At 35.3% G+C, this 27518-nt stretch overlaps 6 protein-coding genes and 2 pseudogenes across 8 annotated transcripts; 5 read left to right on the top strand and 3 right to left on the bottom strand.

Annotated features, from left to right (window-relative positions):
* The first annotated feature begins 1112 nt into the window (after window positions 1–1112).
* Window positions 1113–3064, top strand: LOC111285592 (UDP-glycosyltransferase 71K1 pseudogene; annotated as a pseudogene). Its single transcript, XR_016342635.1, has one exon. The product of XR_016342635.1 is annotated as a UDP-glycosyltransferase 71K1 pseudogene (transcript).
* Window positions 3065–5984: 2920 nt separating this feature from the next.
* LOC111285378 (UDP-glycosyltransferase 71K1-like) lies at window positions 5985–7852 on the top strand. Its single transcript, XM_022874801.2, has one exon. The coding sequence runs from the start codon at window positions 6186–6188 to the stop codon at window positions 7623–7625; it is 1440 nt and encodes a 479-aa protein (XP_022730536.1). The 5' UTR covers window positions 5985–6185; the 3' UTR covers window positions 7626–7852.
* A 397-nt stretch (window positions 7853–8249) lies between these two features.
* Window positions 8250–10796, top strand: OTP81 (Tetratricopeptide repeat (TPR)-like superfamily protein). Its single transcript, XM_022876549.2, has one exon. The coding sequence runs from the start codon at window positions 8365–8367 to the stop codon at window positions 10564–10566; it is 2202 nt and encodes a 733-aa protein (XP_022732284.1). The 5' UTR covers window positions 8250–8364; the 3' UTR covers window positions 10567–10796.
* Window positions 10797–11175: 379 nt separating this feature from the next.
* On the bottom strand, window positions 11176–13442 carry LOC111286538 (zinc finger CCCH domain-containing protein 25-like). Its single transcript, XM_022876551.2, has 4 exons — window positions 13171–13442; window positions 12968–13077; window positions 12676–12863; window positions 11176–12049 (listed from the first exon to the last, which is right to left on the bottom strand). The coding sequence occupies exons 1-4, from the start codon at window positions 13341–13343 to the stop codon at window positions 11603–11605; spliced, it is 918 nt and encodes a 305-aa protein (XP_022732286.1). The 5' UTR covers window positions 13344–13442; the 3' UTR covers window positions 11176–11602.
* Window positions 13443–13523: 81 nt separating this feature from the next.
* On the top strand, window positions 13524–17297 carry LOC111286536 (non-specific phospholipase C1-like). The gene is made up of 3 exons (XM_022876550.2): window positions 13524–14764; window positions 16051–16227; window positions 16783–17297. Exons 1-3 carry the CDS (start codon window positions 13657–13659, stop codon window positions 17100–17102), a joined length of 1605 nt encoding a protein of 534 aa, XP_022732285.2. The 5' UTR covers window positions 13524–13656; the 3' UTR covers window positions 17103–17297.
* Window positions 17298–17549: 252 nt separating this feature from the next.
* LOC111286537 (ammonium transporter 1 member 3-like) lies at window positions 17550–19138 on the top strand (annotated as a pseudogene).
* A 35-nt stretch (window positions 19139–19173) lies between these two features.
* Window positions 19174–21906, bottom strand: LOC111286539 (E3 ubiquitin-protein ligase AIRP2-like). The gene is made up of 5 exons (XM_022876552.2): window positions 21714–21906; window positions 20427–20577; window positions 20145–20211; window positions 19778–20012; window positions 19174–19478 (listed from the first exon to the last, which is right to left on the bottom strand). Exons 1-5 carry the CDS (start codon window positions 21779–21781, stop codon window positions 19268–19270), a joined length of 732 nt encoding a protein of 243 aa, XP_022732287.1. The 5' UTR covers window positions 21782–21906; the 3' UTR covers window positions 19174–19267.
* Window positions 21907–24519: 2613 nt separating this feature from the next.
* On the bottom strand, window positions 24520–27518 carry LOC111285462 (dehydrodolichyl diphosphate synthase 2-like). 2 transcript variants are annotated; one of them, XR_016342634.1, is made up of 4 exons: window positions 26982–27518; window positions 25824–25891; window positions 24752–25543; window positions 24520–24669 (listed from the first exon to the last, which is right to left on the bottom strand). XR_016342634.1 is itself a non-coding variant. In XM_022874938.2 (3 exons), the coding sequence occupies exons 1-3, from the start codon at window positions 27426–27428 to the stop codon at window positions 25096–25098; spliced, it is 963 nt and encodes a 320-aa protein (XP_022730673.1). In that variant the 5' UTR covers window positions 27429–27518; the 3' UTR covers window positions 24731–25095. The 2 variants fall into 2 exon arrangements, 1 of the variants encoding a protein (XP_022730673.1); XM_022874938.2 differs by lacking the exon at window positions 24520–24669 and having other exon boundaries at window positions 24731–25543.

Raw genomic sequence — 27518 nt, 5'->3', positions numbered from 1 at the left:
GAAAAAAAGTCGGAACTAATAAATGGAGGTCAAATTTAGCTTGTTTATAACCAAAAACGACCTCTAATATGGCCACTCTTAAAAAAAAAAAAAAAAAAAAAAAAAAAAAAAAAAAAAAAAAAAAAAAAACTAGTGAATGCCAACTCTAACCTTTGTATGCGCAAAAACAACTTGATATAAGATGAATTTGGCTTTCGATGGCCATTTGTTTGTTTATCTTCTCTCTTCTTATTAATTTCTCTCTTTTTCTTTTTCTTCGTAACCTACTTTCCATTTAACCCTAAATTTTTTTGTCAAAAGTCAATAACACCCTCAACAGTTTATATAATTCTTTCCTTATCTTTTTTATAAAAATGACTACGGTGAGCCAGTAGTTAATTTATCCTTTCAAACCTTCCTCTATTTTTCTTTTTTTTTCTTTTTTTTTCTTCGTCCGTTGGCCTCTCCTTCCATTCTTTTTACCTCCATTCTCTCTTGCTTTTTTTTTTTTTTTCATTTTCCATTTTTTAGAAGTTTTTTTTTTTCTTTTCAGATATTTTTAACAATGAAAATCCAAAATTTCTCTCAACAAAATGCAAAATTCTTTTTATGTCGTAAAGTGAACAGGTGTTAGAAGAAGACTCTTTTGCAGACAAAATTGTATTACAATTAAATTGGATTTCAAATAATAAATATATTTATTAATAATTAAGTGTTTTACGTTTTTAAAATATATTATAAATAATTAAATTTCGAATAATAAATTCTGATGCAAAAATTGTAATCTTTGCCACAGCTCATACATGAAAATTTTCTCTGTATTCATCTTCATTTAGAACTAAACTAACTCTTTAGACTATAATTGATAGCAATAGGAAACCACCTTTAAATGTGTCAGTTCAGTGGCTAGTGGGACTGGTCCCCTGTAAACTTTCAGACTGGTTTTGGTGATCAAGTTCATCCCCTTGGATTCATGTGTAGGTGATTTCACCCAAGTTGAAGGGTAACTCCACGATAAAAACAAGTGCTTGAAGGGAAACGAAAATTGAAGTTCTCGTCTTTTTTGGGTCGATTCATATTCGACTATTGACCATGCCTGGGGATTTCTTTGTGTTTCACTTATTTATTAATTAACTAAACTATTTTGCTTTCCAATAAAAAAAAGACAAAATCAAGAGAATATCTTTGGCAAGCTGGCAAACAATTGGTTCTTCTATCTTTTTCCAATGAAAAGTGTGGATCCCACACTTTTAATTCATTTCTCTGCTATTTGCCCGGTCACTTTTCATGTAAATTATTGTACTTGTGCCGGAAGCAATGCCTTGATAAGCACAAAAAGGCCTACCGCATAGGGCTACAAGAACAAGAAAGAAAGAGCAAGCAAGCTGGGAGATGAAGAAAGTTGAGCTCATATTCATTCCAACACCAGGAATCGGACACGTGGTCTCAACTATTGAGTTTGCAAAGCGCCTAATCCATCAAGATGATCGAATTTGGATTACTATTCTTTCCATGAAGTGGTTTTCAAATATTATGGATGCCTACACCAAATCGCTTACTGCTTCGCAACCTGATCGAATCCAACTAATTGACATTCCTCACGTAGATCCTCCCTCATTCGATCTTTTGAAGTTATCAGCAGAAGCCTATATTTATGCATCCTTTGAAAGCTACATCCCTCCTGTTAGAAATGCTGTCAGAAATATTGTATCCAGGAATTCTAGCTCGGATTCAACCCGAGTTGCAGGATTAGTTCTTGATCTGTTTTGTGCACCCATGATTGATATTGCAACTGAATTGGATCTTCCTTCTTATATATTCTTAACCACAAATACAGCGTTCTTGGGTCTCATGCTGTACCTAACAACTCGACATAGCCAGAACAGCTCAGAATTTGAAAGCACGGATCCTGATCATTTGATCCCAGGATTTGTCAATCCTGTCCCTTCATGTGTTCTGCCTTCAGCTGTGTTTAACAGGGATGGCGGTTATACCACATATTTCAAGATTGCTGAAAGGTTTAAGGATGCCAAAGGTATCATGATAAATACTTTTGAAGAGCTTGAGTCTTATGCTCTTAATTGTTTTTCCAATGGCCAAAACCCTCCAATTTATCCAGTTGGACCAGTGATTCACCTCAATTGGCTGCCTCACCCTGAGTTGGACTTGGCCCAACGCGACAAGGTCATGAAATGGCTTGATGATCAGCCTCAATCATCAGTGGTCTTTCTTTGCTTTGGAAGCATGGGAAGCTATGGAGCACCCCAAGTGAAAGAAATAGCACTTGGGCTAGAGCAGAGTGGGTGCAGATTCTTATGGTCCTTGCGTGCGCCACCATCACTAAAACCAGAAAATGATGCTTCAGGAATTGTTCATCACAAGAATCCTAAGGAAATGTTGCCAGAAGGATTCATAGAAAGGATCCAAGGGAGGGGGATGATATGTGGGTGGGTGCCGCAGGTGGAGGTTCTTGCCCATAAGGCAATAGGAGGGTTTGTATCTCATTGTGGTTGGAACTCAATCCTGGAAAGTTTGTGGTTTGGTGTGCCAATTGTAACATGGCCTATGTTTGCTGAACAACAGCTAAATGCATATATGATGAAGGAGCTGGGAGTAGCAGTAGTGCTGAGGTTGGATTACCGGAGAGATATGTTGAGGTTGGATTACAGGAGAGATACAAGTGATGTCGTAATGGCAGATGAGATAGGGAAAGCTGTTCGGATGGTCATGGATGGTGGCAGTGAGGTGAGAAAGAAAGTGAAGGAAATGGCAAAGATGGCTAGGAAGGCTATCACGGAAGGTGGATCTTCAATCAATTCAATTGGAAGATTAATAGAGGATATGATAGGCAACAGCTGATATTTGACCATATATGGTTCTCTCCATTATCTGTTAATCCTCTATTGTTTAAGGGGAAAAACAAAAGAGAACTTTTTAAACTTTTTTCCTATTTAGCAGTCATTTCTGCTTATTCTAAATGACTTGATGTTGCCCCATAAGCTGAACGGACTTTGATGTAAGTACAATTATCTGATCCCTCAATGGTTTATGAAAGTATCAATCCTATAATAACATATTTTATAAATATTTTTTCATTAGTTACTATATTAAACAATTAAAAATTTTTAAATATTATTAATAAATGATTGATTCAATCGATTAAAGTTATTTTCTTCAATGAAAAAATTTTGAGTTCGAATTTTATCGATAGTAATTTATTTGGATCATTTCGAATGTAAGACTTATAATTATTTATTTTAGATTGTCAGATTCAATATATTTTATCATGATTTAAAAAATTGAATCATTTATCTACTTCAAATTTTTTAAAATATATATAATAATTTTTTGAGCATTGATTATAGTTTATTAATGTTTGTAAACATTATAATTATAAACAATTATAAGTTTACATAAACAAAAGCTATTCCAATATCGATGTAGGAATGCATCTTTAAAATTATCTGTAGAAAAAAAATTAAATTCAGATAATATCTAGTTGTATTAAAAAATCACGAATTACATGCTTAACAATTGAGGCAATTTTTATTAGTTAATATCAAATTCATATTACTAATACATATATGAATTTCTTAATCACAAACTATTATTTGGTACCTAAATTATTTATTTTTCTTTCTCCTAATGTTCAAATGAGAGCAATAAATTTATTCATCTTACTAATTACAAATTTACATCAAAACTCAATTAAGGCTTTATTTGGTAAAAAAATAGAAAGAGAAAGATATATTTTATTTTAATTCAATAAATTTACCAAGTAAAAAAATTTATGAAACTTAATTATTATATTATATTTAAAAAATTTTAACTCAAATAAAATCTAAAAGATAACATAATTATTGTATTACATTATATTAATTTTTTATAAATTTATTAAATTCAATATAAATAAATCTACCCAAAAAGTGTCCACGCTTAAAAATCTCAATCGCTCAAAAAAAAAAAATCTAAAAGATCGGAGGAAGATAAGTTTTGTTGACCCGGCATTGACTCGTAGAATTTGTTGGTCATTGACGTGAAGAGGGTAAAGCAATCCAAGGAACCTTGTTCTAATCTGTCGATCACCAAACTTTCACCTAGGGTCAGGCTAATGTGAAACTGAATAATGGATTGGGACTTGTTCGGCAGCTTGTCTGCCACTTCAATGATATGGTTTTTGGTCACTTCATTACATGTTTGATGGACTAAGATTGACTTAAGACATTGATAATTAATCATTCAAAATTTTCTTTTGTAACATTTTTTTCTCTCTTACCAATTGTAAGTTTCAATTTTTTATTTGTTTCGATTTGAAAAAAATAAAATTGGTATTTTTTACTTAATAAAAAATTAGTTAAAATTAAAATTAATTTTAAATAAAAAATTTTTTATTTTAAAAAATGAAAACAAAATTCTTTCCTTTTTTTCAATTTTGAACTCCTCATCAAATTAGTGACTCTTTCAACATTATCTTCAGCTACTTAGATAAAATATGAAATGTACAAAAAAATACAAAATCAAAAATAAAAACTTAAAATAAAAAAATTAAGATAAATAATCAAAATTAAACCAAACTATTTATAAAAAAAAACCAAATCCAACTATTTCAATTACAAGGAAATAGAGAAGTAATACAAAAGGTGGACTCGAGAGAACATGAAAGCCTTTTTATAAATAAAATTAAAAAAATTATTTATCTTTTTTTTTGTCTCCCAAAGTAATTGCACAATCAATTTCAATGAAATCCCAAAAGAGCCTAACTTTACACATATATTATAATCAAAATAAATATATATTTTTTGGAAGATCAATTTTTTTAAAAAAAATCTTTTATAAATAAAAAAAAGTCAAATCTGACAAATGTAAGTCAGATTTAGCTTGTTTATGACCAAAGACAAACTCTAACAGGGCCACTGTTAAAAGAATTATAAAAAAAAAAAAAAGAAAACCCTATTGAATGCCAATTATAACCTTTGTATGTGCAAAAGGCTGAATTTCGCTTTCGAAGGCCATTTGTTTATCTTCTCTCTCCCCATCAATTTCTCTCTATTTAGTTTATCTCGGTCTCTTTGCCTAATCGTCTACTTTCAATTTAAACCTAAATTTTTATTTTTGTCAAAAGTCAATGACACCCTCAATAATTGATATAATGCTTTCCTTATCTCTTTTATAAAAATGATTAAGATGAGGCTGCAGCTTTTTTCTTCCTTTTCCATAATGACCCTTTCAAACCCTCCTCTATTTTTTTTTTCTTTTCTTTTTCTTCGTTTGTCGGTCTGTCCTTCCATTCTTTTTATCTCCATTTTCTCTCGCTTTCTTTTTCATTTCCGTTTTTTAGAAGTATTTTTTTTATCTTTTCAGATTTTTTAACAATGAAAATCCAAAAATTCTCTCAACAAAATGCAAAATTCTTTTTATGTCATAAAGTGAATAGGTGTTAGAAGAAGACTATTTTGCAGACAAAATTATATAATAATTAAATTAAATTTCAAATAATAAATATATTTACTAATAATTAAGTGTTTTAAGTTTTTAAAATATAATGTTATATAATTAAATTTCTAATAATAAATTCTGATGCAAACATTGTAATCCGTGCCACAGCTCATACATGAAAATTTTCCCTGTCTTCATCTTCATTTAGAACGAAACTGCCTCTTAGACTATAATGCAATTAATTGCAGTGGGAAACCACCTTTAAATATGTCAGTTCAGTGGCTAGTGGGACTGGGTCCCCTGTAAACTTTCAGACTGATTTTTGTGACCAGGTTCATCCCCTTGTATTTATGTGTAGGTGATTTCACCCGAGTTGAGGCGTAAATCCACAATAAAAACAAGTGCTTGAAGTGAAACGAGAATTGAAGTTCTCGTTTTTTTTTGGGTTGATTCATATTGGATTATTGACTGTGCCTCGGGATTTCTTTGTGTTTCATTTATTTATTAATTAATTAAACTATTATGCTTTCCAGTAAAAAAGACAAAATCAAGAAAATATCTTTGGGGAGCTGACAAACAATTGGTTCTGCTGTCCTTTTCCGAATGAAAAGTGTGGTTCCCCCACTTTTAATTATTTCTCTGCTCATTTACCCGTCTCACTTTTCATGTAAATTATTGGACCTGTGCCGGAAGCAATGCCTTGCTAAGCACAAAGAGGCAGATCACATAGGGCTACAGGAACAAGAAAGAAAGATCAAACAAGCTGAGAGATGAAGAAAGTAGAGCTCATATTCATTCCAACACCAGGAATCGGACACTTGGTCTCAACTATTGAGTTTGCAAAGCGCCTTATCCATCAAGATGATCGAATTTGGATTACTATTCTTTCCATGAAGTGGTTTTCAAGTTTTATGGATGCCTACACCAAATCACTTACTGCTTCGCAACCTGATCGAATCCAACTAATTGACATTCCTCAGGTAGATCCTCCCTCATTAGATCTTTTGAAGTTATCAGCAGAAGCCTATATTTATGCATCCATTGAAAGCTACATTCCTTCTGTTAGAAATGCTGTCAGAAATCTTGTGTCAATAAAAACTAGCTCGGATTCAACCCGAGTTGCTGGATTAGTTCTTGATCTGTTTTGTGCACCCATGATTGATATTGCAACTGAATTGGATCTTCCTTCTTATATATTCTTAACCACAAATTCAACGTTCTTGGGTCTTATGCTGTACCTAACAACTCGACATAGCCAGAACTGCTCAGAATTTGAAAGCACGGATCCTGATCATTTAATCCCAGGATTTGTCAATCCTGTCCCTTCATGTGTTCTGCCTTCAGCTGTGTTTAACAGAGATGGCGGTTATACCGCATATTTCAAGATTGCCGAAAGGTTTAAGGATGCCAAAGGTATCATGATAAATACGTTTGAAGAGCTGGAGTCTTATGCTTTTAATTGTTTTTCCAATGGCCAAAACCCTCCAATTTATCCAGTTGGACCAGTGATTCACCACAGTTGGCTGCCTCACCCTGAGTTGGACTTGGCCCAACGCGACAAGGTCATGAAATGGCTTGATGATCAGCCTCAATCATCAGTGGTCTTTCTTTGCTTTGGAAGCATGGGAAGCTATGGAGCACCCCAAGTGAAAGAAATAGCACTTGGGCTAGAGCAGAGTGGATGCAGATTCTTATGGTCCTTGCGTGTGCCACCACCACCAAAACCAGAAAATGATGCTTCAGGAATTGTTCATCACAAGAATCCTGAGGAAATGCTGCCAGAAGGATTCCTAGAAAGGATCCAAGGGAGGGGGATGATATGTGGGTGGGCGCCGCAGGTGGAGGTTCTTGCGCATAAGGCAATAGGAGGGTTTGTATCTCATTGTGGTTGGAACTCAATCCTGGAAAGTTTGTGGTTTGGTGTGCCAATTGTAACATGGCCTATGTATGCTGAACAACAGCTAAATGCATATATGATGAAGGAGCTGGGATTAGCAGTAGCGTTGAGGTTGGATTACAGGAGAGATACAAGTGATGTCGTGATGGCAGATGAGATAGAGAAAGCTGTTCGGATGGTCATGGATGGTGGCAGTGAGGTGAGAAGGAAAGTGAAGGAAATGGCAGAGATGGCTAGGAAGGCTATTACGGAAGGTGGATCTTCAATCAATTCAATTGGAAGATTAATAGAGGATATGATAGGCAACAACTGATGTTTGACCTTATATGGTTCTCCACGATCAGTTAAACCTCTATTGTTTAAGGGGAAAAAAAAAAGAACTTTTTGCGAAAATATTTTACCTCTTTAGCAGTCGTTTCTGCTTATTCTAAATGACTCTTGATGTTGTCCCACAAGTAGAGGGAGTTCGATCTAAGTACAATTATCTGATCCCTCAATGGTGTATGAAATTATCAATTCTACAATATCATTTTATAAATATTTTTCATTAGTCACTATATTAAACAATTATAATTTTCTGAGCATTGTTTATAGTTTACTAATGTTTGTAAACATTATAATTATAAACAATTATAAGTTTACATAAAAACTATTCAAATATAGATGCAGGGAATGCATCTTTAAAATCGTCTGTAGAAAAAAAATTAAATTCAAGTAATCCCTAATTGTATTAAAAAAAATCATGAATTGCTTAATTAATAATAGAGGCAATTTTTGTTAGTATTACTGATACATATATGAATTTCTTAATCACAAACCATTAATTGGTGCCTATATTATTTTTGTTTCCTACTATCAAAATGAATTTTCTTTTTCACCAGTTACCACACTTATAATTTTTTTTTTTCTTAAAAAATGCTAATCTTTGTTTGGGAAACTACCAAGAGAATCTGAATGGGCTTGGCCCATGTTCTCCAAGCGTCCTTCCTTATAACAAAACAGTCCTTTAAGCAGTGAGCCTAGCAAATCAAAATCTACCCCAACGCAAAAGCATGGAAACAATAAGCACCCCTCTCTTATCTCTTCCACATCACCTAACTCCCCAAACTGTCAATAGCAACCATGACCAACCTGTTCTTTCATTTATCGATCGATGCACCAATTCAAACCAACTCAAGCAAATCCATGCCCTAATGATCCGTACAGGCCTTTTCTTTGACCCATACTCCTCTAGCAAACTCTTTGCAGCGTCCGCCCTGCTGCCTTTTTCAAGCTTGGATTATGCTCGTAAGGTGTTCGATCAAATTCCCAAACCGAATCTTTACACCTGGAATACCCTCATTCGTGTTTATGCTTCGAGCCGTGAACCCATCCAAGGACTTTTGATCTTTCTAAGAATGTGTAATGAGAGTCCCTATTACCCCAATAAATTCACTTTTCCTTTCGTGATCAAGGCTGCCGCGGAGATTTTCAGTTTATCTGTTGGCCAGGCTCTTCATGGGATGGTGATTAAAGCCTCACTAGGGGCAGATGTTTTTATTTCAAATTCTTTGATACATTTGTATTTTTCGTGTGGGTATTTGGATTCAGCTTATGGGGTGTTTATGATGATTGGTGAAAAAGATGTTGTATCTTGGAATTCAATGATCACAGGTTTGGCACAAATGGGTCGTGCTGAAAAGGCTTTGGAGCTTTTTAGAATAATGGAGGCCGAGAGTGTGAAGCCGAATGATGTGACAATGGTGGGTGTTTTATCGGCTTGCACGAAGAAGTTGGACTTGAAGTTTGGTAGATGGGTGTGTTCATATATTGAAAGGAATGGGATACATGTGAACTTGACTTTGAGTAATGCAATTCTCTATATGTATATGAAATGTGGGAGTCTTGAAGATGCAAAAAGATTGTTTGATAAGATGGAGGAGAAGGATATTGTCACATGGACAACCATGCTTGATGGTTATGCTAAATTAGGAGAGTATGAGGCAGCAAGGCGAGTTCTTGATACCATGCCTAGGCAAGATATTGCCGCATGGAATGCCCTTATATCTGGTTATGAACAGAATTGGAAGCCAAAGGAGGCTTTGTCCATATATCATGAGTTGCAACAGAGCAAGATTGCTAAACCTGATGAGATCACTCTTGTTAGCACTCTATCAGCTTGTGCTCAATTAGGAGCCATGGAAATAGGTGAGTGTATCCATGCCTACATTAAAGAGCAGGAGATTAAGTTAAATTGTCATCTTACAACCTCACTCATCGATATGTATTCTAAATGTGGAGATATAAAGAAGGCACTTGAGGTCTTTTATTCTGCAGAGAGGAGGGATGTGTTTGTTTGGAGTGCAATGATTGCTGGTTTGGCAATGCATGGACAAGGGAGAGCTGCAATAGATTTGTTCTCTAGCATGCAAGAAACTACAATCAAGCCCAATTCTGTGACTTTTACCAATGTTTTATGTGCTTGTAGCCATGCAGGGTTGGTGAAGGAGGCCAAAACCTTTTTCAATCAGATGGAGCCAGTTTATGGGATTCCACCTGAGATCCAGCACTATTCTTGCATGGTCGATATACTCGGTCGTGCGGGCCTCTTGGAAGAAGCTGTTGAATTTATTGAGAAAATGCCAATAGTTCCTAGTGATTCTGTATGGGGGGCTCTGCTTGGAGCTTGTCAAATTCATGGAAATGTTGAGCTTGCTGAACTGGCTTGTGGCCATTTGCTTGAATTGGATCCTGGAAACCATGGAGCTTATGTTCTTTTATCTAATATATATGCCAAAACTGGGAAATGGGATAGTGTTTCTAGATTAAGGAAGCACATGAGAGTGACTGGGCTAAAAAAAGAACAAGGTTGTAGCACCATTGAGGTCAATGGAGTCATTCACGAGTTTCTGGCGGGAGATAACTGTCATCCTCTTTCCGGAGAAATTTACTCAAAATTGGATGAGATTGTGATGAAATTAAAATCAGTTGGTTATGTACCCAATAAGTCCCACCTTTTGCAACTTATTGAAGAGGATGATATGCAGGAGCGTGCTCTTAACCTTCACAGTGAGAAGTTAGCAATTGCATTTGGATTACTTTACGGGAAAGCATCTCAGCCAATCCGAATTATAAAAAATCTTCGTGTCTGTGGAGACTGTCACTCAGTTGCTAAGCGTGTATCCAGGCTTTATAATAGAGAGATAATACTAAGAGATCGGTATCGATTCCATCATTTTAGTGGAGGACAATGTTCATGTAAGGATTACTGGTGAATGTTACATAACTACATGCAATGGAAATCACTCCTCAAGTATCTAATCATGAAACTCTTGTTAGTTTCATTAATGCTAAGCTTTCCGGTTTCTTATGATTGAGAGATAACTGAATTTGTTTGGTTCAGTTTTGTCACTCACTTTCGCTTGGGTTGGAACTAGTCCTATGGTTTTCCCAACTAAAACAATTGTTTTAACATGTATTTCAAAATGGGATCTTGTTTAGTTTATCTAAATTTCCAGCTTGACATTTCCAATAAACTGCAAATAGGAGTTGGGGTACTCGGAAACTGAAGGAACTGAAATGCATAGAACAGGAAGGTAAAATCTCTTGTTTTCTATTAACTATGAACTTCCCTTGAAGTATGTTTACACTGACTACCAAGTAGTGGTTCTTGGTTTACTCTGCAATCTAAAAGTGGTCAAAAGCCATTCATGTAAAAATTTAGTTGCAAAAGGAGTGCTCCTTTGGGGAACAATTTCTCTTGGTGAGCTAAGATCAATAGCAGTAAGCACACAAAAACCATGTTGCACAAGCAGGAAAGGTAAGAGCGCAAAACATGCAAATCAGCCATGAGATTTTTTATCTTAGGCTATACATGCAAAAACTGCTCTAAAACTTAATCAAATCGAATTACCAATTAAACAGTGAACAACAAACCATCTGAAAATAACAAAAATTGTGAAATGCCTATGAAATATTTATGATGAATACAGATACTTCAAACAAAGGTTAGGATAAACCCAGGCCAAATTAAGTAGATAAGGACTTTCAAATATGAGAGAAGTGCACCTTCCACCATACAAGGTCAAGCACATCTCTGCATATATAAAAAGTTTATCTATCAGACTTACGGTCATGATCACCCCTCTCTGCATGTTGATGCGATGAAGAATCCCTGTTATAGGTCTCCCCACCTCTCCTATCACAATCTTCTCTTGGATAAGATTCTGATTCATTCCATATTTTTCTTTCTTCTCTCCTGTCACAATCTCCATTAGGCCTTGGCTCCAACTGATCATCACCGTGCTTTTTTTATCTATTTTCGTCCCTCCTATCTTCTTTTATTCTAGCCCTATATCCATCATCACCATGCCTTTTTGATCTCTTTTCATCCCTCCTATAACGATCTTCTCCTGACCTTGGCTCAAAGTCACTATCATTGTGCCTTCTAGATCCTCTTTCTTCCCTTCTATACCAATCATCATCATTATGCCGTGTTGATCTCTTTTCTTCTCTATGATTATAATCTTCTCTTGATGTTGGTCCAGCATCTTTATCATCGTACCTTCTAGATCTCTTCCCTTCCCTCCCATCACTTTTCTCTAAGGTCTTCTCAGCACCCTTTGCAGGTCGAATACCTTCTAGAACTGCACGCTCCTGCATACCAAAACTTTTCTCACTCTTTTTTGAACCCTCAAATTTGTCATTTCCCCATCTTGAACTTTTATCCTGAGGACCCCAACCAGTGTTTGCAGCTCTCTGGGTACAGAATGGAAAAAGACATAAATAGGCAACACTATAACAATAGAAACATAAAAGACTGTGGCATAAGCATAGCTTATGATATATGAAAACTGCATTCTATACATGATATGTTTAAAACACCAGGCCTTACAAGATGGAGAAAGAATGCCAAGAATGATGAATAACAGAGGCAAAACAATTTTCCATTTTTCAAAAAGTAAACAAAGCACACTTCTCTTGTGCCATCATAGTTCATACTTCACACAATCAATTGACGATAACATTATTGCATTCGGATGAGAAATGACCCACATATAGTAACACAATCTAGTAGTTGATTACCTTTATGACCTAGATACTGAGTTCCATAGAATAAAAGAATAATAAGATTATTCCATTCAACTCAAAATTAAAAATTACAAATGGTAAATTAATCTTATTTTCAAATAAATAAACTATTAGACAAACATCCCAAGACAAAAAGGTAAGCAAAATTTGTATCTAGCATCAACCATTCATGCTTTAAATTCATCTGGACTCTCAACAGTGACTTAAAAACACTAATTCATGATTACTGCGATATAGCCATCCAAATCAATTACATGTATCAAAAAACAATACTAAATGGAGATGAATCTTACTTGCTCATCATGGGAAAATTTACATCCAGCGCCACGAGTACATTCACCTCTCTGGAAAGCACGACAAACCCCTCTGGCCTCCCTCCTCTTCTGTTCTTCCTCTTCATCTTCTTCTTCTTTCTTCTTATACTTTTCAGCATGATCAACCCTTATAATTCGACCCAAAATCTGTGCCCCATTAAGATTATCTTCAATGCCAAGGAAAAAAGAAGGCTCAATTATATCACTTTCCTCATTATTTAAAAAAAAAAAAAAACTTAAATCTGAACTGTTAAGGGATAGAAATCCTAACCTACAGCTAGGATTGTACTTCTTTGATCCTCATAAGCAAGAAAAGCAAAGCCTCTTGATTTCCCAGTACCCTTATCTCTAACAAGATTAACATCTACAATTTCTCCATATCTGAGACAAATTAATTAATTAATTTAAACCAATAAAGAATTCCAATGAATTTTTTCAAATTGGAAAAAAGGAAATTTGAGAAAGAAAACTCACTGGGCAAAAACAGCGAGGAGATCGCCTTCGGTGAGATCGAAGGGAAGGCCGCCGACAAAGATGTAAGCTGAATCTTTGTACTTGGCGTGCCATGATGCTTCCTCCGATATCCCTAAATCTGCTTCTTTAGCGGTTATGTTTTGCAATCGCTTTACCAACGTTAATGGATTCATCGCGTTCTAGTTCTTCCTCGGCCGAAACCCCTAATGCGGAATCCCAAATTTACGCAAAAAGTGATATTGAAAATTGAAAAGCCAAAATAGTCCACTGGGTATGAAGATCCGGCCCAATATCTCTGATTTCAGGGTAAGCCCAAAATATCCTCCAAGTGGCAGGTTATGGTTCTTTTGAAAAACAGAACTGAAGTTAAGTAAAACGAAACCTCTTTATTAAACTACAGTTTCTTCCACCGAATAACTCTCAAGATTATATTATTCCGTATGCTAACGACCAAACCCTACGGCTATCTTTAACGATCACCGGAAAATGAGTTCCCGCCGAGGAATACCCTTCACCTTTGTTCTCTTCTTTTGCCTTATAATTTCGTCTCGCTCTCTTAGTTCTAACTATAGTTTTGGAAAGAAACACAAAATCAAAGGACCCATTAAAACTTTAGTTATCCTCGTCATGGAAAATCGTTCCTTTGACCATCTTTTGGGTTGGCTCAAATCGACCCGACCGGACATCGACGGTCTCACTGGATCCGAGTCAAACCCAGTCAACGTCACCGATCCCAACTCCCCCAGTATCTCTGTCTCCGATGATGCTCTCTTCGTAGATTCGGACCCTGGCCACTCTTTCCAAGCTATCCGAGAACAGATTTTCGGTTCGAACGATAGCTCGGCTATCCGGGCTCCGATGAACGGCTTCGTCCAACAAGCGGAGAGCATGGGTGACGGAATGGGCAAAACCGTGATGAGCGGATTTAAACCGAGTCGGTTACCGGTTTACACGAAGTTAGCGAACGAGTTCGGCATTTTCGACCGGTGGTTTGCTTCAGTTCCTGCTTCGACTCAACCGAACCGATTTTATGTCCATTCAGCGACGTCGTTTGGGGCCACGAGTAACGTCAAGAAAGACCTTATTCACGGTTTCCCTCAAAAAACGATTTTCGATTCGTTGGACGAAAATGGCCTCAGCTTCGGCATTTATTACCAAAACATCCCGGCCACCCTTTTCTACAAAAGCCTAAGAAAACTAAAGTTCGTGACCAAATTCCACAGTTACGCTTTGAAGTTTCGGCTCCATGCTCGGCTCGGACAGCTACCGAATTACGTGGTTGTAGAGCAACACTACTTCGATGTGGAAGCGTTTCCGGCGAACGACGATCACCCGTCGCATGACGTGGCGCGTGGGCAGAGGTTGGTGAAGGAGGTGTACGAGATACTAAGAGGTAGTCCGCAGTGGAAAGAGACGGCTCTTTTGATTACGTACGATGAGCACGGGGGTTTTTATGATCACGTGCCGACTCCGGTCTCCGGTGTTCCTAACCCGGACGGCATCGTGGGGCCCGACCCGTTTTATTTCAAGTTTAATAGGTTGGGTGTTAGGGTCCCTACTATCTTGGTCTCTCCCTGGATTGATAAGGCCACTGGTGAGTTTTCTTTTTTTAAGAAAAATTACTTTTTTTAATAATTTAATAGGTTTATATTTGATGGGCTAATAATTTATTGTACTATAAGTTATATACTGTAAGTGAATTATCATTTACTACCTCATCCTAAAAAATTTGTAAAGAAAGTTTTTTTTTTTTTTTAAATCATGATTTGGGGAGTTTAAATTTGCTGACTTGTTGTTTTTCTTTGGGTAGAAGTCATTTGTTGACTAACACATATAGGAAATCAGAGATAAAACCCTTCTATTGTTATTTGACGGAAGTTTGATGGAAAATGTTGCTTCTAAGGTTTGGTTTGAAGTTTTGTCCTTTTATTTTAATGGGTTGGTGACTTGATGTTGATTAGAAGCATGGTTTGAAGTTTTCTCATTTTAGTGATAATTTGGAGGGCATTGCGTTGCTTTTAATAATATCCTGTTTTTAGTTGGATGATTTGTGTTTATGTATAACTAGTGGGGTTAGCTATTTGGTTGAATCAGTTGGCTCAATAAAGTGGGAAAGTCGAATTGCCAGCCTAGTTTTTCATTAAACTCGGTGGAATTCGAGTTTGATTTCTTTTCCATGTCGTATCAAGTGACATGTTAGTGTGTAAATTTGATTTAGGGTGTTTGTGTGCAATGCGTAGTAAGAGAAATAGATTGGATTCTTCAGTGTACAAGATCTTAAGACAAATGATCTTAATATAACAAAGTATATTGCAATAGAAATGAATCATTAATGATGTAACTTATAGAAATAGATAAGCATAACTGATACTAGTAGCTATAAGTTGCAGCTTATAGCATATAGCAAGTTCTAGCAGTCTATTTCTGAGTTGACAAAGTAGTTCAGAACTTGTTTTTATTTGCTATTCTTTTATTCAGAATTTCTTCTTGATATGCAAGATTTGAAATTCCCACTTTTGTTGAATTCAGAGGACATGGCTTACTATTTCAGAATGAATCAAACATGTCTGACATCTCCCTGGGCACTAAGACCTTATTATTTGCTGTTGATTCTAAAGCTCTGAAGTTAAACTTTTGTTTAGTAGGTTGAGCTGTGTCCTTCTGTATGTTGCTAAAGCAAAAGTGACAATATTGTGTTTTTTCTCCTTTTGCATCAGTTCTTTGTTTCTTATTTTGAACTGATATTTTGAGCAGTGCATGTCCCAGAGTCATCTATCAGTTGTCTCTCCAATCAACTTCATTTCTTGACTTGCATGCGGTGTTGTTTACTAAATGTTGTAATGCCTGTCCTTTCATCTGTTTGACTGTGCTTTTATCCAGTAATCCATGAGCCAGCTGGGCCAACACCAGATTCACAATTCGAGCATTCTTCCATCCCTGCAACAGTGAAGAGGCTTTTCAACTTGAATTCGAATTTCCTGACAAAGAGGGATGCATGGGCTGGTACATTCGAGAATTATTTTAACCTGCGAAGTACACCACGTGATGACTGTCCAGGTATGTTCAATTTCCTTGATCATAGCATTGCGTTGAATTTTCTTTACAAATTGCTTTTGTATTTTATTAATCCAGTTACTTCCGATCAAAGTTATATAGAACATGGTTTTGCACTGTGCTCTTATATTACTTTAGTGGTGAAATTTGCTTCTGTTAGTATTTATGTTATGTGCATTCCTTTGGATTGTTATCTTTTTTCTCTTTGCTAAAATCGTAGTCATATGGAAACCCTTGGACATGTCTACTTGCCCCCTCCGCTTCTAATTACCACATCCTCTCTCTTTGCTCACATGGTTGCCAGCAGAAGTAAAAGAAGAAATACTAAGAGTTGGTGTGGCAAGACGTGCCATATAGTGGAACAGAGCATGTTTTGGTTGTATTAGTTTGATTTTGCCTATTGAAAGCCTAACTTGTGTCAACTAAGGGTTTCTGAATGTCATAATTGTCAGATATAGAGTTCAGATTCTTGTACGTTTCTGATCTAAGCATTGTCACAAAGTATCCATTACCTCTTTCCCTGAATGGTTTATAATATACCCTGAAATTTGGATGCAGAAAGTCTTCCCGAGGTGAAGACATCATTGAGGCCATGGGGTCCAAAAGAGGATGCTAGCCTCTCAGAATTCCAAGTTGAACTCGTCCAGCTTGCATCACAGCTCAATGGCGATTATGTCCTCAGTACTTACCCATTTATTGGCAGAAGCATGAGAGTAGGTGAAGCCAACAGATATGTAGAGGATGCGGTCAAGAGGTTCCTGGAAGCTGGAAAGGCTGCTCTAAGAGCTGGAGCTAATGAATCTGCAATTGTAACAATGCGGCCTTCCCTTAGCAGTCGAGTTAAGGTAGATCGGAGCAGCTATGTGGAATCCTATTAGTCCTTTATATAATTGCCCACTGTAAATAGAAATTATACCCTTTCCCTGTACATATTAATATCTATTACGAGTTAATATCATTGACAAAGGTCAAGTCTACTTGATTATGTAATACATAACCTTATAAAAATACATGCCTTTTGTTTACCAAATGTTCCTTGATGAGACTTCTATGGTTAAATACTTGTTTTGCGTTACGATAATCCTATACCTTCTAGTCGAGATGGCAATTTTGCTGCTAAAGTTTCAACCTTGCTTCACTCTGTTCTGTTGTACTTGGATCCATGTTAACCCATCCGAGTTGAGAGAGTATCCGTCGGTTATCCAAGTCATTGAAGTAGAATGCACGGCTAGTGCAGCCTACCACGTTCAAAACTGGGCCTACCCTCAAAAGAAAGTATATATAAAAGCACTCACAACTGATCACATCTCCGAGAGCATAGCTACTATTCAACGAACTACTGTTAATACATATAAAGTTGAAAACTATCTCGCTCTATCTTCCCTTTTCCATCAGAACTAACCAATACCATAACTGTCTTTCTCACTTCCTCTCTGCAGCAATAATGGATATCTTTTGGGAGCAAAGCGTCACCTATTCTATCAACACTATCTACCTTCTATTTTCTGTTTACTTAGTCTTTGTTATGCAGCTTGGCTTTGCCATGCTCTGTGCTGGTTCAATCAGGGCCAAGAATCATTATGCTCACAAATGTTGTAGATGCGGTTGTTGGTAGCAGTAGCATTTCTTACTGCCTCTTCGGCTTTGCCTTTGCATTTGGTGATACCTCCAACCCTTTTATTGGCACAAACTTCTTTGCTCTCAAAGATATACCAAATAGTTCATATGACTACTCTTTCTTTCTTTACCAATCGGCTTTTGCCATTGCAGCTCCTGGAATTAAAAGTGGATCAATAGCTGAGAGAACCCAGTTCAGTGCGTACCTGGTTTTCTCATTTTTCCTCACTGGGTTTGTTTACCCTGTTGTGTTCATTGGGTTAGGTCATCTAGCGGTTGGCTAAGTGCTAGTTCAAGCAATTCGCTGTTTGCTTCTGGTGCTATTGACTTCCCAGGAAGTAGGGTTAGTGCGGTGGTTAGGTGCTGGGCTTTGGGGTTTTCTCATAGAAGGTCCAAGAGTGGGCCGTTTCGATGCATTTGGCAAGCCTATGCCACTTCGTAGGCATAATGCAACTCTAGTGGTTCTTGGGACATTTTTGTTGTGGTTTGGATCGTTTGGGTTCAACCCAGGCTCATTTGACAAGATTCTTGTCCCCTATCCTAGCACAACCGATCAAGGTAATTGGACTGCGATTGGCAGGACGGCAGTTACGACAGCGCTAGCCGGTTCAACAGCTGGAATAGGAACACTGTTCGGAATAAGGTTACTAGTGGGCCATTGGGATGCACTTGATGTATGCAATGGAGTGCTAGGAGGTTTTGTCGCAATAACATCGGGCTGCTCAGTGGTTGAGCCATGGGCTGCTATTGTTTGTGGCTTTTTGGCAGCCTGGGCTTGATTGGGCTAAATATCCTCGAAGTGAAATTGAATTTTGAGGACCCATTAGAGACTACCCAATTGCATGGGGGTGTGGGGCTTGGGGTGATTGTTTGCAAAAGAGGAGTTTGTGATTCAAGCCTATGACTCAGGAAAAAGCGGGGTTGTACGACCCTACGGTCTGTTCATGGGTGGAGGCTGGGGCCTGCTTGGGTGCCAAGCGATTGAGGTTATGGCGATAGTGAGCTGGGTAAGTGTGACGATGGGGCCTCTTTTCTATGGCCTTAATCAACTACAAATCCTGAGAATATCTGTCTACGAGGAAATTACAGGCCTAGATATTTCCAGCCATGGCGGATATGCTTATAACGCTCATCAGGAAGAAAATCAACCTCGCTTTTATGCGGATTATATGAGAATGAAGATCAGTCATAAGCTTGCCAGCCACTCACAGTCATAATCATGGGTGAATGACCTTCACTCCCGCATTGTATTTATTCAAACTTCCAATGATCATGAGTTTTATTGTTTTTTAAGAAAGAAATGATACATTTTGAAACTACTCAAGAGGGCTATTGCCGGCAAAACATTTACATTTCAAAATGGTAAGTATCATGAATTTACAGCCATGCGAGTTGTATACAGGCAGTTATTTTTCCCTGTAAGTGCTCATCTAACATGAACATCATAGGGAACATATACAGTATCTGGGACAATAAGAGGCAATTTATCAATGTACATGAAGAGCCTCTTACAATTCTCTTTGAGAATCGATAACAAATCAACAATATCACTCTTTTCTGTGTAAATCCAAAGGTCACTAGAGTTTACCCTTTTGAGACTATCCCGACAAAAGGGGCATGACTGAGACCGGCCATGCCTGAAATTAACAGGAAATACAACAGCATTGGGTCACTTACAAAAGAAGAGTGGAACATGTACCATAAACTTGTAACAGAATGCAAACATTGACCTTAAAACCAGTAAAACTGGCTAGTCATCCTCATGATGAATGTTAACTGCCCATACCAATAGCACTACTATTGAAGACTAAAAAGGTAACAGCCAAGAATGTACAACATACATACGACCATCAACCCAAATAACAGTTCTAAATGATAGTGTAATAGTAAATTAGTAATAGCCTATGATTTGTACTCAGAGAAAGGAATAACTTACCAATCCCGATAACACTTCAAACACAGAGAATGGCTGCAATTAGGCAATACAACCATGTTGTTCATCTCCATGCAAATCCCACACTCCTCTTCCCTTTCTAAGTCAATTTCAGAGAGCTTCCCCCTTTCAAATTCATCCTTCCTACGGTACCTCATGGTACAAACTTCTTTCTGTTTCCTATCTTCCAAATCGGTAACGCCTCTTTTAAGTTGCAATAAAGAAGGAAATATTATCGCTGTTTACAAAAAACAAACTAGTGAGCCAGATTTCACTTCAATGAGCTAAACAATGCTGACAGCAAAAACAGTTGAAGAGAGAAAGAGGTAAGCATTCAACGAAAATTTTGACTTCTCAAAAACCTGCTCACCATAAAATTCTCTAATACTGGCTCTCCTCTCATAAACAGACATGGTGGTCTTGCCATCAGCATAAGTCTGCATCAATCCACCAGATTGCCACATACCAATTGTAAGTAGTTATTAGGTGCCATAATTGACTACGATTTTGATCAAGATAACGAACAGTGAAAGACTTGGGGCTGGAGTAGGGAAGGAAATGTTGAGAAGGAAAGGGGGAGGCATTAAATGAAACACAAACAAACAACTGAAGAGAAAAAGGGCTGAAATTTGTATGGTGGAAAGAAACATGCCATATAAATAAGTACTCTGAGCAAACCAAGGGCACCAGCAAGTTGACAATCAGTCCACAGAACAAGGAAAAGGAAAAACTGGGCTGCCGGACTGTAGGACAGTCTCATTTGAAAACGTGCTCCATCCTTCTCCCTTGGATAATCTAAAGCCCTGACATCAGATAGGTAAATGCAGTAAAAAATACAAGGTTACCATCAACCAGTGCTGATAACAAAGCAAAAAAGAATTTGAAAACAGAATGTCTTTACTCATATTTTGCACTCGTAATCTTTGACAATAGCATGGATTAATGATATTTTAGGCATTCATTTGGTTCCCCACTACTTACAGACTTAAGGACAATGTTCCATAATCCAATCATTTTTTTTTTGGCCAATATAATCCGATCAATTAGATGTATAAAGAATACTCCTTTGTCTTGCAGGTTACCATGTGTCTAATATCCTTGCAATGGTCTTGACCACATGCAAGAGAAGTAGAGCTCTTACTACTACAAAATAGAGGGAACAAATTCTAACACATACATACATACATACATACATACAAACATACATACATATATATATATATATATATCAATATCATCCAAGAAAAGCAAAAATACAGTACATTGTCAATTGTCGATTGTCCACAAACCAAATAAAAAGAAAGCGTAAAGTTTAGATCATTCAGAATCAAGTAGCTAGTAGCCTTCACTCAGGTCCCATTGTTGGCTTAGAATGTTTCATTTGTTTATGCGGTTATGCCTTCACATCATCAATTCACAACCCAGAAGTCAGAAACGCTTCCTTCCTTATAATATATTTTTACAATTCATAACCCAACAAAGTTTTACTAAACATTTTAAACCCATTGCTAGATAAACACTATGTGACATTAAGGATTACAAGTACTTAAAAAGTTTTTGTGACCTTTGAATGAATGAATAAGTATTACCCTATGCTGGAATAAAATGTTCAGTGCTTCAATAATCTGCTATGAACCTTTCATTGCCAAACACAAAGTACAGAAACAATCAACCCCAAAAAAGCCAAAAACCATAGGAGAAAACCCCATGAATTTTTAATCAAAGTTTCGCCTTTTTTTAGTAGAAAGCACTCTGCTCTATTTTAAAAGGAAAAAAAAATCATTTTTTCTTTAAAAAAGAAAAGTTTCAAGTCAAACACTGCTTAAACAATCAACATTCACAGAAAAAATATTAGAAAAATCCAGAAAATAAAAATTCAAACAGAAAAGAAAAAGAAAATATAATCAAATAAAAAAAAAAAAAAGAGAAAGAGATATACAAAGTATTGGCGTGTTGAATATCAGCCTCGAGCGCTTTGAGTGAATCCTTAAAAGATGACTTTCCCATGACCGAGTATTATCCGGAAAATTATTCCCATCAAACAAACACAAAAAATAAGGTAGCTAAAGAGAAACCCTCAAAAAGAAAATTCAACTCCAAATATACCCCAATTTCCGATACAAAAAAGAGAGAAATAAAATGGTATTATTGTAATTTCAAAACAACCTCGTAAGCAACGACCAACTTAACTGCACTCTCCAAACACGTCGGTTACGACATCTTAAAGCAAAGTGAGATGGGGGTTTCGAAATTACGATGTTGTCCTTACTTCAACCTAATCGGATAATAGATCGTCTATTGTCAGGCTTGTTGCGATTCTGTTTCAAAAAGCGGATGACGTGGAAGACAGAAACTAGATGGAACGAATCCATTCCTTGATGATGATGTGGCGAAATACTATTGGTCAGATGAATGGCCTGGCATGTGGTTGTCAGTAGGGACTCTACTAAAACCAGGTGGTGGCGGCGCCTAGAGTTTTATAAAACCAAGGACATGTTGAAAAGAGTGTACCATAATTTATTATCCAAAACATATAATTTGTTAATTAATAATCTTAATTAGGATGAAAATCTTAAGGTAGTAATTATGGGTAGGATATAATCTGTCCTACTGATATTTTTGGTAAGTTAATACAAGGAAGATTTTTGGATAATTTAAGTTGATTGATTAATGGAATTTACTGGTGTTCCTAGTTAAAATACTATTTAAACAAATTTTTTATATCTAATACATTATATTATTAAATTAAAAATATATTATAATAACTATATATTTTAAATATCATCTTAATCCATATTTAATAAATAAGATTTTACTTATATTCGTGTAATTTTATATTTTAAAACTTTTAAATTAAAAATATTTTTTTAATAAACAAAAGTGTTTGGACCCTTACACTTTTGCCTAAGAAAAAAAAAATTATATATCCATTCATAAATTATGTTGAGATAATATTTAATACTAAGATAGATAAGCTTTTTCATAATAAAATTTTAAAGTCACAATAACATGCAATAACAAAATGAACATAATTTATTGTGAAACTCCTCTCGGAATGGCCAAAAAAAGAAACAAAGTAGTTCAAGAAACATGAGGGATGAGGGTGGCTCCATGATTAGTGCATACAGACATAGGCCATGAAATGGATAAGGTGAACAAGCCACCTTCTTAGCTAAAATGTTGGCAACTTGGCATATATCTTTTATCCTCCAATTATTGGTTTTTCTAATATTTTTAATAATGTTCAAATCCTCACAACAATAATAATAAGGAATCAAAATGAAAAGCCAATCAATTTTGATTTCTAAAAATATCTACTGGAAACACCCTGGTGCCTTAATGGGGCTTTGATGGTTATGTGCTTCCACGACTTTTATTGGAAGTAGTTTGATGAAAGAGACTCCTCATCGACAATTATTGAATGGACCAATTAAGATTCCTTACCATCGAATACTTTTGTTTCTAAAAAATCTTTATTTTTAAATTTGAATAATTAATAAAAAAATTTTATCAGATAATGAGAATTTACACTCAATCTGTAAAATATTATCCGTTTTAATTCAAAAATTTTACAATTTTATTTTACAAAAGACATTTCATAAATTTGAATTGAAACTTCTATTTATATATCATAATAAATTATCATAATAAAGCATGCAAATCCACATAAAATCACATTAAACATTATATAAATCTAACACGAAGCATATATAAATATTAAAATCACATCAAATATTAAAATTTTAGAAATAACTCGTATCATATAATACTTAACTCACGCATAATTTTAAAAATAGTTCACATGATATAGTACTTAATTTTCGTTCAACTAGTAACGCTTTGATACAATTTATAAAGAGACTTACATTTAATCTATAATATATTATTTATTTTAATCCAAAAACTTTATAATTTTATTTAAAAAAATATCTTATAAATTTAAATTTAAATTTAAATTTTTATTTTTATATTATAATAGATTTTTAAAATCTCGTGACATTTGATAAACCCACGTTCAACCTCACGGAGGGATGCGATCTCCACAAAATCAATATTCAAATGAAGGTTACACCTTCCAATAGGGTTTGGGATTTGACCTTGTGAGGAGTAAATTTCTAAATTCCATCACTGCAATTATATGGAAATGATTTAAACAAAAAGAAAACAGGAACAGATATGAAGCCTATGGCCTAAACCCATCATCCAATCGCACAGAAAGTGATATGTAAGCCTTGGAGTTTCAGTTTGTGCTGCCTATACATGTCTTGTCAAGAGATTATTGAGAAGGGAAGAAGCTAAGGTACAAGTGAATCCTTGGGAATAGAATGAGTAAACTGAATTATCTTATGCCAATCTGTTTAAGTATCATTTTAAATCGGATTTTTATATTTTAATTATTTTAATTAATAAAATATTTTAAATTTAAATTAAAATATAAATAATTAAATTTTTATCAAATATAAAAATTAAACTTATTTTTATATGTTAATAAAATCTAATCAAATAAGTTCGAATAGTATAATTTTTATTTTGAAGCAAAATTCAATTAAAAAAATAAAATTCAATCGAGTTTAAATCGAGTATCAAATCTCGAATTTAAATTTAAATTTAATATTATATCAATTTAAATTCAATTGATTACACCTTTACGTGAAAATAAAGAGTTTTTTTTCCTTTTTTCCCTCATTTCAACGTCTTAGTATTTTTACTGGCAGACTAAACTCTATTACCAAAAAGAAAATCCAGAAACTAAAAATTCTGTCAGGATTGAGTTTTAGAGGAAAAACATGAAATATAGATGGTAACCTCAACGTATGGTTGGCTAGAAATGAAGAAGATAAGCCGTACATTGAACTTGCGGGTTGGAAAATTTTCTCTTACCAATTATGTTAAACCTGGATAATTGAACAAATAGCACTAATCAGACGAGCATATGAAACATAAATGTTAGAAAAATGATCTCAATACGTAAATCACCTCATCTATTTCAGGAATGCTTTATAATTATATAGACAACGTATGGCTAGGGATTGCGAACTAGAGAGAAGCCATGTTCGGACATCAGCTTATACATACAGTATCTTGATCATCTTGATTTCGAGGCGCTCAAATATGCATGTCTCTTAGATCTGAAGAGCAGCAGCTAGCTTGATTTATACCATAGATCGGAGATTTACATATTTGTATGACTATATCCTGCATATATATAGTAAAACTTTATTTTTAATTAGCAATTGCTGATGAATTTAGTCCTCAGCTCCCAAATGAAGTTAAGGCCATAAACACTTTGTTATCAGTTGCTGTTTTGAGCTGACTATAGCTCATGAATGTCTTCCACCATAGCGTCGCTGCCTCTGCTGATATGAAGTTAAAGCATCTACAAACTCATCCTTTCCAAAATCAGGCCAGAGTTCTTGTGCAAAGAAGAGCTCCGTGTATGCCAACTGCCACAATAAAAAGTTGCTGACTCTAAGTTCTCCACTGGTTCTGATGAACAAATCCGGGTTTGGAAACTCTGTACAGTTGGTTTCCAATTCTTGTTCAATTAGGCCTTCATCGATGTCTTCCAGTTGAATTTGCCCATCTTTTGCTTTCTTAGCAATGCTTCTGCATGCTTGTACAACATCATATTTCCCACTGTAACTAACTGCAACAATGAGTTGGAGCCTGGAGTTTTCTTTTGTTTCCTCCTCGACCTCATTGATCATATTCTGCAGTGATGTGGGAAGCTTTGATGAATCCCCGATCACAGATATTCGAATGCCTGCCCTGTTGAAACAAAAATTGTGATCAGATAATCATAAAAAAATGGGTAATTTGAAGCAATTGGTATCATGAAATTGGGCCATAATAACATTGTAACTAATAACTAATGTCTCCCTCATATATAATTATTAATTAATCATGTATCAACCAACTTTTCCTAATGAAATGATTTAGATATTGTATGTTCTAATTAAGCAATAAAAAGGAGTAATTGGTTAGTGTAAATATGCCAAAATCACAAGAGAGGGGTCACTGGCAATGGAGAGAGAATGATGGACTATACCTAGAAAAAGACTCCAGCTCTGACTTCAATGCTCTCTCAAACAAACTCAGCAAGAAATCAACCTCCACCTGCACTATTACTGCCCCCAAATTAATCAATCCAAATTAAAGCTCCCACATCTTAATCTTAATAATCAACATAATAAAATTATATTTCATCGTTAGTCACTCCATTTTGAGCAAAATTTTATTTGGATCTAAATTTTCATTTATCTCAAAAAAATCACTAAATTTTATAAATTATATCAAATTTAATCACTTTAATAGATTTTATTCAAAAAATTGAAGAACAAATTGATATGATAGCCACTTAAAAACTATCACGTCAAAAAAATCACCAAAAAAGCTTTTACCCTAATTCTAAATCATCAATATTCTTAAATGTTTAGCTCTTATTCCGACACGCTAAAACAACCCACTTAGGATTTCAAGGGCATGAGTGGGTAGGATATTTTTTATTTTTATCCTATCATCAATTTTTTATATTATATTCATTTATATATTTCTATTTAACTAATATTTTAAATTTAAATTTATTTTTATCTTTATAAATATTTAATGAATACAATTAATTTTTATATTTATAACTTTAAAAAAATAAAAATTATTTTTTTATTTTTATATACATATTTACATAATTTGTTATAAACATATATTTTTAAATACAAATATATTAATTCTGATTAATTTAAAAAATTTTATATTATTCAATAAAAAATCAATTTATTAAATATATATATAATATTGATATGACATGAGTACTCTATTATCTATCCTCATATCTACATACGATAAAAAATTAAAATTATATCTATTTATGTCTCTATTTTTTAAACTTAATATCAATCTTCATTGATATTAAAATAAAAAATCACATTTTCCTTCAAATTTCGACAAAATTAACGTAACTAACCCTACAATTCCTAGCTCTGGTGCTGATGTGATCGCTTACTGACACCACAATTGGATTTGACATAGGTAACAAAATAGAATGATCTAATTGATATAAATTAAAATTTTGTGACTCAAATGAAATTTTGATAAAGTTTGGTAACTAATGGTACATGACAAAAATTAATTTTAGTTAAGTAAAAATGAAATTAGTATTTTTTTATTTTTATTTTTTAAAACATTTAAAACGTAATTAATTAATAATTACCTTAGGCCGAACCCAGTTCTCAGAAGAGAAGGCGAAGACAGTGAGAACCTGAATCCCCCAACGACAACACAGCTCGACGAGCTCCCTCAGCGATTTTACACCGGCTTCGTGCCCAGCCGAAGTCGGTAATCCCCGTTGACGAGCCCACCGACCGTTCCCATCCATGATCACTGCCACGTGCCTTGGAATCAAATCACTCCTCAGCCCCTCAGGCAGCGGCTCCTCCTCCTCTACAGTGAACTTATCTCCCACCTCAAAAAGCCTCCCATCCACTACATCCGTGGTAGCTGCTCGCAGCTTATAATCATATCGTTGGGGAAGAGAAAACCGAGAAGGAAACAGCAGGTCTGTTTGGTTCCCAGCGGTTGGAACTAAACCAGGCTTTGGTTTAGGCTTGGGAGAAGCCAAAGTACTCACGGTTGGAATACCGAAGCGCAAGGATAGCATTATCCTTAGTTAAGAATAGCCTTTAAAAATTTGAAGCCATTAGTTGTGAACTACAGTTGCGTTTTTGCCGCCACAGCCTCTTTCGAACAG

Source organism: Durio zibethinus, chromosome 6, assembly GCF_047325235.1.
Source record: "Durio zibethinus cultivar Kanyao isolate XHJ-2024 chromosome 6, ASM4732523v1, whole genome shotgun sequence".
Taxonomy (NCBI): Eukaryota; Viridiplantae; Streptophyta; class Magnoliopsida; order Malvales; family Malvaceae; genus Durio; species Durio zibethinus.
Note: the sequence above shows the minus strand (reverse complement) of the source record. Positions and strands in the feature narration are given on the sequence as shown.